This window comes from Schistocerca americana, chromosome 1 (assembly GCF_021461395.2).
Source record: "Schistocerca americana isolate TAMUIC-IGC-003095 chromosome 1, iqSchAmer2.1, whole genome shotgun sequence".
NCBI lineage: Eukaryota > Metazoa > Arthropoda > Insecta > Orthoptera > Acrididae > Schistocerca > Schistocerca americana.
This window is the reverse complement of record NC_060119.1, coordinates 1,091,252,388-1,091,270,714: the sequence shown is the minus strand read 5'-3', so window position 1 is coordinate 1,091,270,714 and position 18,327 is coordinate 1,091,252,388. Positions and strand designations below refer to the sequence as shown.

The following is an 18,327-nucleotide window of genomic DNA, read 5'->3' as shown; positions in this document are numbered from 1 at the left end:
GATGGTGTTTCCCTCTTATGAGTCGTTATACACTATCCTGTGCAAGCTCCTTCATCTCTCAGTACCTACTGCAGCCTACATCCTTCTGAATCTGCTTATTGTATTCATCTCTAGGTCTCCCTCTACGACTTTTACCCTCCACGCTTCCCTGCAATACTAAATTGGTGATCCTAGATGCCTCAGAACATATCCTACCAACCGATCCCTTCTTCTAGTCAAGTTGTGCCACAAACTCCTCTTCTCCCCTATTCTATTCAATGCCTCCTCATTAGTTATGTGATCTACCCATCTAATCTTCAGCATTCTTCTGCAGCACCACATTTTGAAAGCTTCTATTCTCTTCTTGTCCAAACTATTTACCGTCCATATTTCACTTCCATACATGGCTACACTCCATACAAATACTTTCAGAAACGACTTCCTGACACTTAAATCCACACTCGATGTTAACAAATTTCTCTTCTTCAGAAACACTTTCCTTGCCATTGCCAGTCTACATTTAATATCATCTCTACTTCGACCATCATCAGTTATTTTGCACCCCAAATAGCAAAACTCCTTTACTACTAAGTGTCTCATTTCCTAATCTAATTCCCTCAGCATCACCCGATTTAATTTGACTACATTCCATTATCCTCGTTTTGCTTTTGTTGATGTTCATCTTATACCCTCCTTTCATGACACTGTCCATTCCGTTCAACTGCTCTTCCAAGTCCTTTGCTGTCTCTGACAGAATTACAATGTCATCGGCGAACCTCACGGTTTTTATTTGTTCTCCACGGATTTTAATACCTACACTGAGTTTTTCTTTTGTTTCCTTTACTGCTTGCTCAATATAAAGATTGAATAACTTTGGGGAGAGGCTACAACCCTGTCTCACTCCCTTCCCAATCACTACTTCCCTTTCATGTCCCTCGACTCTTATAACTGCCATCTGGTTTCTGTACAAATTGTAAATAGCCTTTCGCTCGCTGTATTTTACCCCTCCCACTTTTAGAATTTGAAAGAGAGTATTCCAGTCAACATTGTCAAAAGCTTCCTCTAAGTCTACAAATGCTAGAAACATAGGTTTGCCTTTCCTTAATCTATTTTCTAAGATAAGTTGTAGGGTCAGTATTGCTTCATGTGTTCCAATATTTCTACGGAATCCAAACTGATCTTCCTCGAGGTCAGCTTCTACCAGTTTTTCCATTCGCCTGTAAAGAATTCGTGTTAATATTTTGCAGCCTTGACTTATTAAACTGATAGTTCGGTAATTTTCACATCTGTCAACACCTGCTTTCTTTGGTATTGGAATTATTATATTCTTCTTGAAGTCTAGGGGTATTTCACCTGTCTCATACACTTTGCTCACTAGATGGTAAAGTTTTGTCAGGACTGGCTCTCCCAAGGCTGTCAGTAGTTCTAATGGAATGTTGTCTACTCGCAGGGCCTTGTTTCGACTCAGGTCTTTCAGTGCTCTGTCAAACTCTTCATGCAGTATCATATCTCCCATTTCATCTTCATCTACATCCTCTTCCATTTCCATAATATTGCCCTGAAGTACATTGCTCTTGTATAGACCGCCTATATATTCCTTCCACCTTTCTGCTTTCCCTTCTTTGCTTAGAACTGGGTTTCCATCTGAGCTCTTGATATTCATGCAAGTGGTTCTCTTTTTTCTAAAGGTCTCTTTAATTTTCCTGTAGGCAGTATCTATCTAACCTTAGTGATATACGCCTCTACATCCTCACATTTGTCCTCTAGCATTCCTGCTTAGCCATTTTGCACTTCCTGTCGATATCATTTTTGAAACGTTTGTATTCCTTTTTGCCTGCTTCACTTACTGCATTTTTGTATTTTCTCCTTTCATCAATTAAATTCAGTATGTTTTCTGTAACCCAAGGACTTCTACTTGCCCTCGTCTTTTAACCTACTTGATCCTCTGCTGCCTTCACTATTTCATTCCTCGAAGCTACCCATTCTTCTTCTACTGTATTTCTTTCCCCCATTCCTGTCAGTTGTTCCCTTATGCTCTCCCTGAAACTCTGTACAACCTCTGGTTCTTTCAGTTTATCCAGGCCCCATCTCCTTAATTTCCCACCTTTTTGATGTTTCTCCAGTTTTAATCTATAGTTCATAACCAATAGATTGTGGTCAGAGTCCACATCTGCCCCTGGAAATGTCTTAAAATTTAAGATTTGGTTCCTAAATCTCTGTCTTACCATTATATAATCTATCTGATACCTTTTAGTATCTCCAGGGTACTTCCATGTACACAACCTTCTTTCATGATTCTTGAACCAAGTGTTAGCTATGATTAAGTTATGCTCTGTGCAAAATTCTACCAGGCGGCTTCCTCTTGCATTTCTTAGCCCCAATCCATATTCGCCTACTACGTTTCCCTCTCTTCCTTTTCCTACTGTCGAATTCCAGTCACCCATAACTATTAAATTTTCATCTCCCTTCACTACCTGAATAATTTCTTTTATCTCATCATACATTTCATCAATTTCTTCATCATCTGCAGAGCTAGTTGGCATATAAACTTGTACTACTGTAGTAGGTGTGGGCTTTGTGTTTATCTTGGCCACAATAATGCATTCACTCTGCTGTTTGTAGTAGCTTACCCGCACTCCTATTTTTTATTCATTATTAAACCTACTCCTGCATTACCCCTATTTGATTTTGTGTTTATAACCCTGTACTCACCTGACCAAAAGTCTTGTTCCTCCTGCCACCGAACTTCACTAATTCCCACTATATCTAACTTTATCCTATCCATTTCCATTTTAAAATTTTTTACATTGCTTAGGAATCTATTTTCTTTCTCTGTTTCTTTTCAGGTTTAATTCTGTTAATTGCTGCTTTAATCATTTTACTATATCGAATGGGAGCAAGAGCACGTCAACAAAGAGAACTACAAAATCATTTGCAAACTATCAGTGAACTTCTCGGTATGTACACCCTTCATATATAAATGTTTATTCCTCAATTTTTTTCTTTATGATCGTTCATTACCCAGCTTAGTAGATCATGAATTTAATGCAGATGGTGCACGTGTTGAAGAGATTGTGCCAGATGATCCACCAGTTTATGAAGCTCCTCCAGATTATGATGATGTTATAAAGGTATTCCCAGAATTAACACGTAGTCAGCGCCATAAAAGGAAACGTGAGTCCCACCAGCAGGATTCCAACCCTCACAGCAGATCAACAAGTGGTGAAGCATCGTAAGTATCAAATGTTCTCTCAAGATCAGTATCTGAAAAATAAGAATTATAGTTTCATAAAAAATTGCATAATTATTGGTAAGTTAATTAACTGCTCACAGTTCTTCATAATTAGAGGACTTGTTGCCTTTAATAACATCATATGACTATGCTTACGCTATGAGGGTAATCCCAAAAGCAAGGTCTCCAAAGCCCTGGGGCTACAGGAAAATTGCTTGCGTGGCTGTTGGACACTATTTTTCTGCTTGCTCCCTCCACTGTCTACCAAAACCTCCGCACACCTGCTGGAGCATTCAGTCTTGGCTTGGCAGCCAGTTGTAATGGAGCTCCAATTAGCCACTACCAACAGGTGTTTTAGCAGAGTTATTCAGTTTTTGAGAGGTGTTAAAGTAATTAACACTTACTGACATTTGACAGAAGTGTATGGAGAGTTGTGTAATGATCCAAAAATGTTTTCAAATGGTGCAGATAATTTTCAGGTAATTGTACTAAAATTCAGGATGAGGAAAAAGAGCGGGAGATCGCCAGCTCTCAAAGAGACAATCACAAAGGTAGAGCAAATCATGCCTCAAGATCGGCAGATCCCTCTCAATGAGCTCTGAAATGTTGCCGATGCTTCTCAAAGCACCATTCACTGGACTTTGACTGAAGTGTTGAAATTTTGGAAGGTGTGTGCAAGAAGGGTCCCAAGAATGCTGACAGAAGACCACAAATGGCAATACTTTGAAACTTCCCACTGATGTCATCAAAGTTACACAGATGAAGAGGTCAACCTTTTGGATCCAGTACTCACCGGTGATAAAATCTGGGCTTACCACTTCACACCTGAGACTTAACAACAATCACATGAGTGGTGGCATTCTGATTCATTCAAGCTACAAAAATTAAAACAGAACACAGTCTGCTGTAAAGTCATGGCAACAGTGTTTTGGGATTGAAAGGGGATATTGATTGTCAACTTCACGATTCCTGGGGCAACAATAAATGCCAACAGGTACTGTCAGACTTTAAAAAAACTCAGACATGTGATTCAGAACTGAAGAAGTGGGATTTTGAGTAAGAGCATAAGCCTTCGCCACGACATTGTTTGCCCCCTCATCGCCTGTCAAACTGTGGATCTTCTGCAACAGTTTGGATGGGACATCATCACCCATCCATGCTACAGTTGGGACTTAGCACCCAATGACTACCGCTTGTTTCCAAAGTTGAAAAAACATTGGCTGGAAGGCACTTCACTGGTGATGACAAGGTAAAAGATGAGGTCTGATGCTTCTTTGGTAGCGTGGCAGTGGGCTCGTATGACATAGGCATACAAAAACTGCTACAGTATTTACAAAAAAGCGTCAATCAAAATGGCAATTATGTGGAAAAATAGTGAAGTGTTCAAGCTTCAAAACTATTCATAGTAAATAAATGTTTCTTCATTTTTTTTTAAATTTGAGACCTTACTTTTGGGATCACCCTCATACAAAGGCAAATACAAATAGCATGCTCTTTATAACCTGAAAGAAAGTCAAAAATTCAGAGTTGTCTGTGTGTATAAATGTATGGATATCTAACAAGGAGACCACACAGCAATCAGATTTTTGTATTTCATTATATTTTGGCATGTGATGTTTAGAATTCAAATATCACTGTCCCAAAGCAGTTCAATGAAACTCTCAAGGTTCTTGAGAAAATCTACATTAAAGTTTTCTGAGCATCTTTAATTCCCTAAAACAACAGGCTTTTGAAATGACCTCTGTGACTCTGTGGTAGAAAGCTTGCATGCCTAGTGAGTGGCCTGGGTCTGATTCCTGGCTGCTGTAAATTTTTAAACAAAGGTGCATGTTTTAAAAACATATCTTTGAAAAGTAAAACATAAAGGTGAATAAAATTAACATGTAATGATTTTACATATAATTTTAGTAAGCTTTATAAAAGATTGATAATTAATAATTTATATTTTCAATTAAAACTGGATTTTCATGTGTGATATATACTTAGAAATAAGAAGACAAGCATCTTTTTCTTAAAAAAAAGACAATTTAATCAAAACAAATCAAAAAAATGTATATATGTGATGTCTCTTCTTCCTGATATGTTCGAAAGAACAGACACTACACACACAAAATTAAGGGGAGGACAGCCAATGATCTCTTCAGTGTGGATGCACACCAGGCTCAAACTTTTACAGGAACCAGTGAAATGCCAAAATTAATGAGAATATCAAATTGGGGCACTACATTAGTAGTGTGTGGATAAGTTGAGAATTTGGGTCTGATGGAAGACATGCGGTGGTCGTCTGTGCAGTTGCATTACCACTGAGTCTGGATGGCTTAGTGATCAGGGCATCTGCCTAGTAAGCAGGAGACCTGAGTTCAAATACCAGTCCAAACAAGTTTTCACTTTTGCCATTGAGTTAAAGAAATATCCATTCACAGCCAGTGTCTGTAATTCCTGTGTGTCTTAATTCATAGTGGCTGCTGGATCAAAATGCTGTCTGTTCTTTTGAACATGTTCAAAAGACAGGCATCACATATATAAAATTAAGGTGAGACAGCCAATGATCTCTTCAATGTGGATGCACACCAGGCTTAAAAAATTAATGGCTGAAACAAGAGCTGATATAGTGGTCCAGCAATGACCAGTCTCAAGTGATACGAATACTTTTTCTTCATCATTATGCATTTTACACTTCACAGAATTGTGTGTAGAACATGCACTTTTGTTTCAAAATCACTGGCTTGGAATCAAACCCAGGCCAGCCATGTGGCAGGCAAGCATTCTATAATAGAGCCACACAGACTGACGAAAAATCCCTTTAGCTTTAGGAGATTAAACATACTCATAAAACTTCAAAGTCTCTTTTCTTGAGAGTTTTTGAGAGTTATATTGAACTGCTTTGACCAACTGGTATTTGAGTTATGAATTTCACGAACCGTAAATATAAAAAATTGCAAAAATCTGTGTGTCGTGTGGCATCTTTGTAAGTAAAAAATGGAAGATTCATGTGGTATTGTTGGCTTTCACACCGAAGAGTTGTTCAAATGCCAAACTGGAAAGGATTTCTTCCTTAACACATGCTGACAACTTTCCATTGTAATGGATGAAAGCTAAGAATGTAAGGCACAGACTACATACTGCATCGTGGCAAACAATTGCATATGGTATCACTATGCTATTGTAGATCTGTTAAGATAGAGAAGCTCCAGCAGAATGACAAGGAGACTAAGGACTTAAAGAAAGTAACTATATTCTTGCAAAATGGTCCTCCTGAGTTCTACATCGTTTTCATACCTTTATTTTTAGAAACAAATCTAAATTAGAGCACCAAACTATGCTATCAAATCTACAAAATAAATATATTTATAAATAATGACTCTTTAATGTTAGAGCACAGAAAAAGTCACCAAACTAGTCCATAAAAGAAAGGAAACTGGTTCTAGATGAAATACCTGGCATCCATGGACACTCTCACAAACAACAGAGGAGAAACCAAAGACGCCATAGAAAACCACACAAAATGGCACAAAACTGGTTTTCAAATTTTATATAAAGAAGGCAATCCACTGGAAGACTGCCACAGGATAATCTTGCCATAGTAATAACCCACAGCAAAACCATGCCTGCAAGGCCTTCACTTCAGTTACTTAGGAGGCATTATTGGACCTCAAGTTAATTTAGAGACCAATGAAGAAAGTATCTGATAACTCCCAAAAGCAGCATGTTCAAATAGTATCACAACACCAAACAATCCATATGCATTAAGCCACTATACACACAGACAAGCTACTAGGAGCACCACATGCAGTGAATTTTACCAAAACGAAAATTCACTTAAGATCTGTGGTGTCAGTTTGTGAACTTCATCTATGCCATTGTTCAGGTACCTTGGAATTCCTACTCAGCCAGGCCACTACATACACTTCATCATGAGAATCATTGTTGGCAGTATGGACGAATAAAAAATATACTGTAACATTCATTCAATGATCATTTCATTTGCTCATGGATAAAACTTCCTTAAGCACTGTGCATAAAAGTGTGCATTATTCAGCAAACTTAATTTTCAATAGGCTTCCAGCGCAGAGCTGAAGAAAACTGAGTGGTAAATCTCAAGTCTTTAAATCTAGGTTGAAATTTTCCTTGTAACTCACTCCTTGTAGTCTGTAAATTATTTGCTTGCATTAGTTGAGAACTTCTGCCTGTAAGGTGTCTTTTTTTGCATATTCTTCCACAATTTTTAATGGTTTATTAATTATATAGTTTCTTCTTTCTATAAATTGTCTAATCATAATTCTCTGAACTATGTACCGACTCACCCTATGACCAAGTAGTACTGGCTCAAACGGTCCCACGGAAACTGATAAATGGGACTATGCAAGTGAGACAGAACCACTGACAAAGCTGCCCTTCAGGAGGCAAAATTCTTAATGCTAATGATAGACATATAAAGAGCAAGAAACTATCCTAAGTTTTGGAACCACCAGTTCCTTCCTCAGTGAGACAAAGTGGATAGTTTGGGGAACGTTAAAAAGGAATGGCAAGTCACTCAGACTCCAGATGAGAGGGACAGCACCTGTAATGAGGACAAGAGAAGGTGAAGGTGAAGTGGAAGGCAATAGATAAACTAAAGTTAAATAAATACAGAAACAGGAAAGGAAAATCCTTATAAGTGTTTTCAAGCCAATAAATAAAGAAGGAATTTGGGTGAACAGACCAACATCAGAAATGCGCAAATATACACAAAAATTATGGACAAGCTAAGATTCTCAAAGTCATCCAGTCAGGCAGAGTAAATGCAGAGTGAACAAAGAAGGTTGAAATTGACCTCAGACAACTAGACACAAGAACAGATGACATGAGTGATCAGGTAAAATTCCGGAATACCATCCACAGATACAAATGTAAACCATAACAAAAGAAGACAGGATGTAAGTGGTCTGAAGACAAAAAGAAACAACACAGTGAACACATCAACGGAATTTCTGAATATAAAAAGAAATCATTATAAATTTCATTTTAATTTTCTTTAGCAGGGTACAGTCGATAGTAATAGCAATAATAATAATAATAATAATAATAATAATAATAATAAAACCCATGGAGGCCCGGGAAAAGAATAGGCCTCTGGTATGTTCTGCCAGTTGTAAAAGGCAACGAAAAGAACAAACCACAAACAGGGCTAACCCCCCTTTTTATGTGATTAGTTGGTTCTGGACAGAACTAATTAACCCTCGGACAAGCACTGACATGGTTGGCGATGACGCTTGAACCCTATGCCCATCCACAATGGTAATGACACTGCTAGCCACACAGAAAATGATTTAAATCCAAATAGAGGTGTTTTGCAGGATATGCCTCCTGCAACCACTCTAGAAGGAAAACAAAGACAGAGGATGAGATGGTCAGATAAAGTTAACCGACACCTCATGTTCTGTTATAACCAAGCAACAAAATAAGGAACCAACACAACTGCATACAGATCACAAGTATACACAACATTTATTACCAGATACCCAGAATTAAAATTTTTAACAGAACAACGACTAGCTGATCAGACCCGTGTAATAATCAAAAATAACATGATACCCCAGTCAGAATTAGAAAACATCAAACAACAAGTACAACAAATACTGGAACAAAATAATGTGCAATCAGAAGAAGAAGAAAATACATAATGGACTCAAACATCCCAGAGCAAACAAACAAGGAACAACACGCATCAATTAAACAATCAGAGGAAAATGAAATTTTAAGACAGCCACCAGAACAAGCACAAATAGAACACGAAGTGACACACATGTTAGATATAGAAGAAAAATTTCAGCTGACATATATAGAATACAAAGACACAAATACAGACATTAGACCATTCTTGCATAGACTACCAAGTAACCCACAAGTCGAAACAACAATAACAACTATCAACACAATCATACACAACAAAATAAATGAAAATACAACTATGGAAGAGTTACAACTACTGGTTTATATAGGAGCACTCACTACACTAAATATACACACTAGGCAGAGATCAGAACCAACCAACACACAGAAGAAACCCACAAAACCAGCATGGCAACACAGGCTACAGATCAGAATAGAAAAACTGAGAAAAGACATCGGACAGCTAACACAATTTACAAGAAATGAAATATCAGACAAAAAACGAAAAAGGTTAGGTAAAATCTCACAACAAGAAGTGACAGAGCAATTAGATGAAAAGAAGCAGAAATTACAAGCATTGGCCAAACAACTTAGAAGATACAAAAAAAGTGAAAATAGAAGGAAACAAAACCAAACATTCAACACAAACCAAAAGAAATTTTACCACACAATAGATAACACACACATTAAAATAGACAACCCACCTAACATAACAGACATAGAACACTTCTGGAGCAACATATGGTCAAACCCGGTACAACATAACAGGCATGCACGGTGGATACAAGCAGAAACAGACACATACAAGATGATACCACAAATGCCTGAAGTGATAATTTTGCAACATGAAGTCACCCGAGTAATTAATTCTACACACAATTGGAAAGTCCCTGGAAAAGATAATATAGCAAATTTCTGGCTAAAGAAGTTCACCTCAACACATTCACATCTAACTAAATTATTTAACAGTTACATTGCAGACCCATACACAGTCCCTGATACACTTATACAAGGAATAACTTATCTGAAACCTAAAGATCAAGCAGACACAGCAAACCCAGCAAAATATCGCACCATTACATGCCTACCAACAATATAAAAAATATTAACTTCAGTCATTACACAGAAATTAATGACACATACAACACAGAACAAAATTATAAATGCAGGACAAAAAGGCTGCTGCAAAGGAGGACGAGGATGTAAAGAGCAACTGATAATAGATGCAGAGGTGGCGTATCAAGCTAAAACTAAACAAAGGCCGCTACACTATGCATACATTGATTACCAAAATGCTTTTGACGGTGTATCCCACTCATGGTTACTACAAATATTGGAAATATACAAAGTAGATCCTAAATTGATACAGTTCCTAAACATAGTAATGAAAAATTGGAAAACCACACTTAATATCCAAACAAATTCAAATAATATCACATCACAGCCAATACAGATTAAGCGTGGAATATACCAAGGAGACTCATTAAGTCCTTTCTGATTCTGCCATGCTCTGAACCCACTATCCAACATGCTAAATAATACAAATTATGGATATAATATTACTGGAACATACCAACACAAAATCACACATTTGCTGTACTTGGATGATCTAAACTTACTGGCAGCAGCAAATCAACAACTCAACCAATTACTAAAGATAACAGAAGTATTCAGCAATGATATAAATACGGCTTTTGGAACAGACAAATGTAAGAAAAATAGCATAGTCAAGGGAAAACACACTAAACAAGAAGATTACATATTGGATAACCACAGCAACTGCTTAGAAGCGATGGAAAAAACAGATGCCTATAAATATCTAGGATACAGACAAAAAATAGGAATAGATAATACAAATATTAAAGAAGAACTAAAAGAAAAATATAAGCAAAGACTAACAAAAATACTGAAAACAGAATTGATAGCAAGAAACAAGACAAAAGCTATAAATACTTATGCTATACCAATATTGACATACTCATTTGGAGTAGTGAAATGGAGTAACACAGACCTAGAAGCATTCAATACACTTACGTGATCACGATGCCACAAATATAGAATACATCACATACATTCAGCAACAGAAAAATTCACATTAAGCAGAAAGGAAGGAGGAAGGGGATTTATGGACATAAAAAACCTACATTATGGACAGGTAGACAATTTAAGAAAATTCTTTATAGAATGAGCAGAAACTAGCAAAATACACAAAGCAATCACTCAATAAATACATCAGCTACACCATTGCAATTTCATAACCACTTCTACAACCCTTTAGATCACATAACATCAACAGATACGAAGAAAGTAAATTGGAAAAAGAAAACACTACATGGCAAGCACCCATATCATCTAACACAGCCACACATAGATCAAGCCGCATCCAACACATGGCTAAGAAAAGGCAATATATACAGTGAGATGGAAGGATTCATGATTGCAATACGGGATCAAACAATAAACACCAGATATTACAGCAAGCATATTATTAAAGATCCCAATACCACAACAGATAAATGCAGACTTTGCAAACAACAAATAGAAACAGTAGATCACATCACAAGCAGATGTACAATACTAGCAAATACAGGATACCCCAGAAGACATGACAATGTAGCAAAAATAATACATCAACAACTTTCCATACAACATAAACTAATAAAACAACACATTCCCACATACAAGTATGCACCACAAAATGTACTGGAGAATGATGAATACAAATTATACTGGAACAGAACCATTATAACAGGTAAAACAACACCACATAACAAACCTGACGTCATACTCACCAATAAAAAGAAGAAATTAACACAACTAATTGAAATATCGATACCCAATACAACAAATATACAGAAGAAAACAGGAGAAAAAATTGAAAAGTACATCCAACTGGCTGAGGAAGTCAAGGACATGTGGCATCAGGATAAAGTTGACATTATACCAATTATACTATCAACTACAGGAGTCATACCACACAATATCCACCAGTGCATCAACTCAATACACCTACATCCAAACGTATATATACAACTACAGAAATCTGTAACTATTGATACATGTTCAATTACCCGAAAGTTCCTAAATGCAATGTAACATATACCGTACAGTTAAAAGGAAGTCACTCTTGATCAAGGTCCGTGTCACTTTCCATTTTTAACCAGGCATAATCTCTGAGACAGGAAAGAAAAATAATAATAATAATATTAATGGTTTAAGAAAGAACCAGTACAAATTTTTTGGAAAAGGAGTAGGGGCACTAACAAGTAATCAGAATGATTCCATTACATATTTTTTAACTTCAAGTAACATTTAAAAATCTTCATCACCTTCAAAATATGTCCTGTAGGCTTAATACACTTATCCCAAGTTTTAGTCATTGATGAAGCACCCTATGTTTTCGTCATTGATGAAACAATTTTTAAGTGATGCCACCTAAGACCTTCAGAAATTTTCTCTCTCCTCTTCTATGCCCTCAAAACACTTGTCCTTTAGGTCGCTTTTCATTCTAAGGAACAGGAAAAAGTGTGTTTCTGGTTAATTGTGATTTATTGTGAGAAAATGACTGTGGATTTGTTGTATATATTGGGTCTCATGTAGTTTGCTTCCTTCTTTTATGGTGATTAAACAGTCTTCCATTGTCTTGACTATTATTTGGTTTTTTGTCTGAGTGATTATTTCCGCTACTGTTTTCCCTAATAGAAGAGTAAATGATCATCTTATTTGTACCATACTAGTTACATAAATTGAGATACATTGTATTATTGTAACTTTATGTATATAGACTGAAGCAGTCAGTGAAAATTTGTACCAGAGCTGGGAATTGAACCCGGGTCTTCTGCTTACTAGGCAGGTGTGGTAGCCATTAAGCCACCTTGACACAGTATAAGCCACCTTGACACAGAGGTTCACAAAACTGTACGGATTATCCTGGCATGCCCCTCTCGTCAATCCAAATTCTCACTAACACGCCCATCTACTTTATATTCCCCCTTACACATGAATAGAACTGCTGAGGCTCTCCATGTTCTGGAATAGCACCTCAGCATGAAACATAAATGTGGGTTCCAGCCTGAAACCCAGGTGCAGGTACTTGTACAAATGAAATGAGACAATTTCAGAGTCTTTATTGGTCTCATATGGATATGATTTTATGTCTGTAGACTTAAGGATTGAGGAGGGAGGCATGCTGGGGTAATGCATGCAGTTGTGTGAACTATTTTGCTGAGGTGGGTTAGTGGCTAACATATCTGCCTAGTAAGCAGGAGACCCAGGTTCGATTCCTGACCTTGGTAGAAATTTTCACTCACCACTTCAGTCTATATAGATAAAATTATATCTGTATGAGACCAGTAAAGTCTCTGAAATTGTGTCATTTCGTTATTGTAATTGTTTTCATTAAGTATTGTTATGACATTAGTTGTACATGTCCATAATCCATAAAAAATCTTTTATTTCTCTACAAAGAATAAATAAATAAATAAATGACAAAAAATAACACCTCTGTAACTAAGTGGAATACTGACTAGATTGAACATCTGTCAAGTGACCCATAAGACATATATATTTAACCACTATGACACTTTTTGCCTTTCAATTTTACGTTATCACAAATACACTATGATATGCAACAGGATAAAGAGACAGAGAAGGAAAGAAGTTTTATGTAATACACATATAAGTCTGTGTGAGACCAGATTTCATGTAGTTTAAATTCATATCACTGGTAATACATCCTTCAAATCTGGCAGTACCTGAAAAAAAAGAGACATGTTCACCACACATCTCACAGTGGCAAGAAGTATTTCCTTAGAAATGAAGGACAAGGTCATTAGAGATGGATAAATAATGAGGCAAATGGCAGGAAGAATGGAAGAGCACAATTCACTTACAGAGATGGTATTTTTATTTATTTATTTATTAGTAAAATTAGTTACAGACACCTTGCACTAGCCAGGTTGAAACACTTGTCAGTGCATCCTCACATCTATCCTTTAGTGGCAAACAAATAGCATATGATCATTGCAGAGAGACATTATTCACAGCAGCAATATTGGCCATTTCATCATACATTAATTCCTAGAAGTTGTTGTATCTCCTGCAGTTGATACTTACATTTGCCAAAGGATTTTATACATCTCAAAGTAACAAACTACAGCATCACACATTTCCTAAAATTTTATAGCAACCAAAATGAATTAAAAATCATATTATTTACAACTGTAGCTGGAAAAGTGCTTAACTACAACACTGATTTAATCTACATTATGTATTATGAGAATTAAGTTAGTTTTGTAACAGTTATCTGATGTGTAGGTCACACTGCTCCAGTCAAGACTAGCTATTTTCCATTTCTTATGTTGTTCTACTTGTATGAATTTTGATTATCAGTATATTTTAATAGATTTGAGACACAGGTGTCCTGCATTAATTTCAGTTATAATGCCTCGACTTATAGGGCAGATGCAAGAGCTGGCCGAGACCTTCATCCAGGAATAACGTACACCACTACCTCTGAAATATCACAGCAGAGATATATTACTGGCTCTGCACCTGGTCTACTGTTGCTCCCAAGTGACAGTCAGTTCCATTTAGTGACACCAGCAATAACAAGTCGTAGTTGCCAAACTACTCCAATACCTGATTCACCTCCACCATCTTATGTTGCTACAATCAGTGCAGAAAGAAGCAGATGTAATGAGGTACCAAATGGAAATTTATTACTGACCTCCTATAATGTTCCTCAGCTTCCACCTCCTATTACTCCTGAAATAACTGCAGGAGAAGGAACATCCTCTGGAGTCAATAAAAGACGAAAGAGGACAAGAGAATCCTGGATGCTATTTAAAGATGAAGGAAGTACCAGTGCTAACTCATCAGATATAGAATGTAATAGCCATCAACATCATAATGAGTCTACAGATGGTAGCAGTACTCAAAGTACACCTTATTTCCATCAGCAGTCACCTTCAAGCCTTGAGCTAGTACAGCAGTACTCACAGTCATCATCAGATGAATCTGATGACAATACATATCAGACTACTAACGGTGACTCATTACAGATTCCTAGATCCAACATTCTAACAATAAGGCAACCTTCAACAGAGACTTCATCAAGTTCCCAAGGACACTCAACAGAAACAGGTTTAATAATACAAAAATTCCAACAGTATGGGCATCTGAGAACTAACAGTGCAGATCACAATTCAAATCCATATATCCAGCAAATATCAGCAACCAGTTCACTTCCAGGAAGAGAATTTGAGTCGTGCCAGTCACTGTCTGCTGTTGGTGGTCAGTGGGTTGCTCAAAACTTGCAGACAGGTGAGCAGAGATCTCTTCCACAGAGTCTCAGTGGTCATTATTTCTTCGACAAGATTGTTGTCACAGAAAGAGATCCTCACATTATACTACGTAATCAATATGATCAGCAATTCAAATCTCGAGCAAAGAGCAAGTCAGAACGTATTAATAGACAAGTATCCACACAGCACTACCTAAAACCTAAAGGAAAGGGACAGGAAAGAGATCCTCATGCTGAAAAGAATCTCTGCTCCTGTGAAGGAGCATGTGGATGTTACATTGTAGATAGCATGTTGCAAAAAAGGACACACAACATGAATGGCCATGTACGGAGCTTGTCAGCAGAATTTCCTCGAATTGGAAATGAAGAAGCTACATTATCATCATCAACAACAGGAGCAGCAGCAGCAACAACATCAGAAGCAAATAAAGCCACACCAAATGGCTTAGAGGAAAAGAATATCAATGGAACAGAACTTCTGAGGGACTCTGATATGGTCACAAGCATTAGAAACTGCAGCTCACCTGAGGCTCAAGATTTCTTTTCAAACACTCTCATCATTGGTGGAAAACCTGACGTACTTTAGGTACACAACAAATCATCTTTTACAATCATGTTATGTTAATGCTCACTGTAACACATTTGTTTGTTAATACCGGGTAACATATGGTTTTTAAATCACATTTGATGTCTTGCTTTTGTTGTTAACTATTACCTTCAAAGAGAATGTGACCATAGGTAGCCATGTGCTCTTGCTACACAAAAAATATTGTGGCTATAGTTCTTTGATGAATATATAGAATATATGGGCTTAATGTTTTCATGTGTCATACGAGTAAATAAGAAACTATTGTCATTCTTAACTTAAAAGGATATATGTTCCTGTATGATTTCCCTGTATATTAACTGTGTCATTATTAGTGCACTTAAGAAATAAACTGATAGTTGTTGACAGTTCCTTTGAAATCAATTGCTGTAAGTGCTGAGACTATAACATTTAATTTTCGTAGAGTAACATGTGATTTTATTATTTCAATAATTACAGAGCTACTTAAAGATTAAAAATGATTCATGTATAGAAAAAAAATATCGTGATGTTAAACATTTTCTCACAGTCTCATACAATAATAGCAAGCTGTAATGTACTACCATGCTTACTACTATTGCATTACTCTACAGCAGCCATCTCTTAATACTGTTTCCTTCTCTTGAAGTGACTGAGATACGATATTGTTATAAAAGTTAATTTTGGTGATACTTGAATAAAATTTATTCTGTCCTTTGCATTACACCTGAAGATATTATCCTTAATTGTTAATATTAGTCAGCTGTCAAGGTTATTTTTCATGCATTTGTTTAAAAATGGCAAACCAGGTTGAGATCAAGTCAAGAAGAGTTTTCTGCACAGTCAGCTTTTATTGATTACCTTCCCTTATTACTTGACAACAACTGGTCTTTTAAACTCTAATTTCTAAGGGTACACTGCAACCGGATTTTTCAGAAATAAAAAAGTTAGCGAATAGCACTGACATGACACTCACTAGGAAAATTAAGTCTGAAGTATTGAACAGAGATAGTATTCTATTTTTTTATTCAAACTACTATGTCTTTCATAAAAAAGGTAAATAATGGAATAATATAGGATGTTGCAGTGACCTTTCTTGTTGGTAAAGAGAAGAAAACTGCAACATTTCAGTGGCTCAAAGTGATTGGAGTTTCTACGAACATGCATACAGTGGAGAGTTTGTTTCTTATTATTGCAATTTTTATAAGCTATAATGTTCATTTCTGCACTTTTGTATTAAAATGCCTGTTTTGAAAACACATGTTATTTATTTTATATTTAATCACATAACAAACATTTCGTGCTGACTTCTTGTTAATTAATCCATGATAACTGCTTATAATTTACCACTATAAACATTAGTTTCTTAGTCCCAAGCAAAATACACTCCTGGAAATTGAAATAAGAACAATGTGAATTCATTGTCCCAAGAAGGGGAAACTTTATTGACACATTCCTGGGGTCAGATACATCACATGATCACACCGACAGAACCACAGGCACATAGACACAGGCAACAGAGCATGCACAATGTCGGCACTAGTACAGTGTATATCCACCTTTCGCAGCAATGCAGGCTGCTATTCTTCCATGGAGACGATCGTAGAGATGCTGGATGTAGTCCTGTGGAACGGCTTGCCATGCCATTTCCACCTGGCGCCTCAGTTGGACCAGCGTTCGTGCTGGACGTGCAGACCGCGTGAGACGACGCTTCATCCAGTCCCAAACATGCTCAATGGGGGACAGATCCGGAGATCTTGCTGGCCAGGGTAGTTGACTTACACCTTCTAGAGCACGTTGGGTGGCACGGGATACATGCGGACGTGCATTGTCCTGTTGGAACAGCAAGTTCCCTTGCCTGTCTAGGAATGGTAGAACGATGGGTTCGATGACGGTTTGGATGTACCGTGCACTATTCAGTGTCCCCTCGACGATCACCAGTGGTGTACGGCCAGTGTAGGAGATCGCTCCCCACACCATGATGCCGGGTGTTGGCCCTGTGTGCCTCGCTCGTATGCAGTCCTGATTGTGGCGCTCACCTGCACGGCGCCAAACATGCATACGACCATCATTGGCACCAAGGCAGAAGCGACTCTCATCGCTGAAGATGACACGTCTCCATTCGTCCCTCCATTCACGCCTGTCGCGACACCACTGGAGGCGGGCTGCACGATGTTGGGGCGTGAGCGGAAGACGGCCTAACGGTGTGCGGGACCGTAGCCCAGCTTCGTGGAGACGGTTGCGAATGGTCCTCGCCGATACCCCAGGAGCAACAGTGTCCCTAATTTGCTGGGAAGTGGCGGTGCGGTCCCCTACGGCACTGCGTAGGATCCTACGGTCTTGGCGGGCATCCGTGCGTCGCTGTGGTCCGGTCCCAGGTCGACGGGCACGTGCACCTTCCGCCGACCACTGGCGACAACATCGATGTACTGTGGAGACCTCACGCCCCACGTGTTGAGCAATTTGGCGGTACGTCCACCCGGCCTCCCGCATGCCCACTATACGCCCTCGCTCAAAGTCCGTCAACTGCACATGCGGTTCACGTCCACGCTGTCGCGGCATGCTACCAGTGTTAAAGACTGCGATGGAGCTCTG

General features: G+C 37.9%; 1 protein-coding gene across 6 annotated transcripts in view; it reads left to right on the top strand.

Moving 5' to 3' along the window:
* LOC124618006 overlaps window positions 1-16,989 on the top strand; it is a 119,235-nt gene extending 102,246 nt beyond the window's left edge. For 4 of the 6 annotated variants that reach the window (XM_047145314.1, XM_047145315.1, XM_047145311.1 and 1 more), the window contains exons 11-13: window positions 2,826-2,936; window positions 3,013-3,211; window positions 14,301-16,989. In XM_047145314.1, coding sequence (XP_047001270.1) covers window positions 2,826-2,936; window positions 3,013-3,211; window positions 14,301-15,753 — 1,763 coding nt within the window. In that variant the 3' untranslated portion in view covers window positions 15,754-16,989. The remainder of the gene's footprint in view (window positions 1-2,825; window positions 2,937-3,012; window positions 3,212-14,300) is intronic. The other 2 variants (XM_047145312.1, XM_047145313.1) reach the window with 2 other exon arrangements.
* Window positions 16,990-18,327: the final 1,338 nt, after the last annotated feature.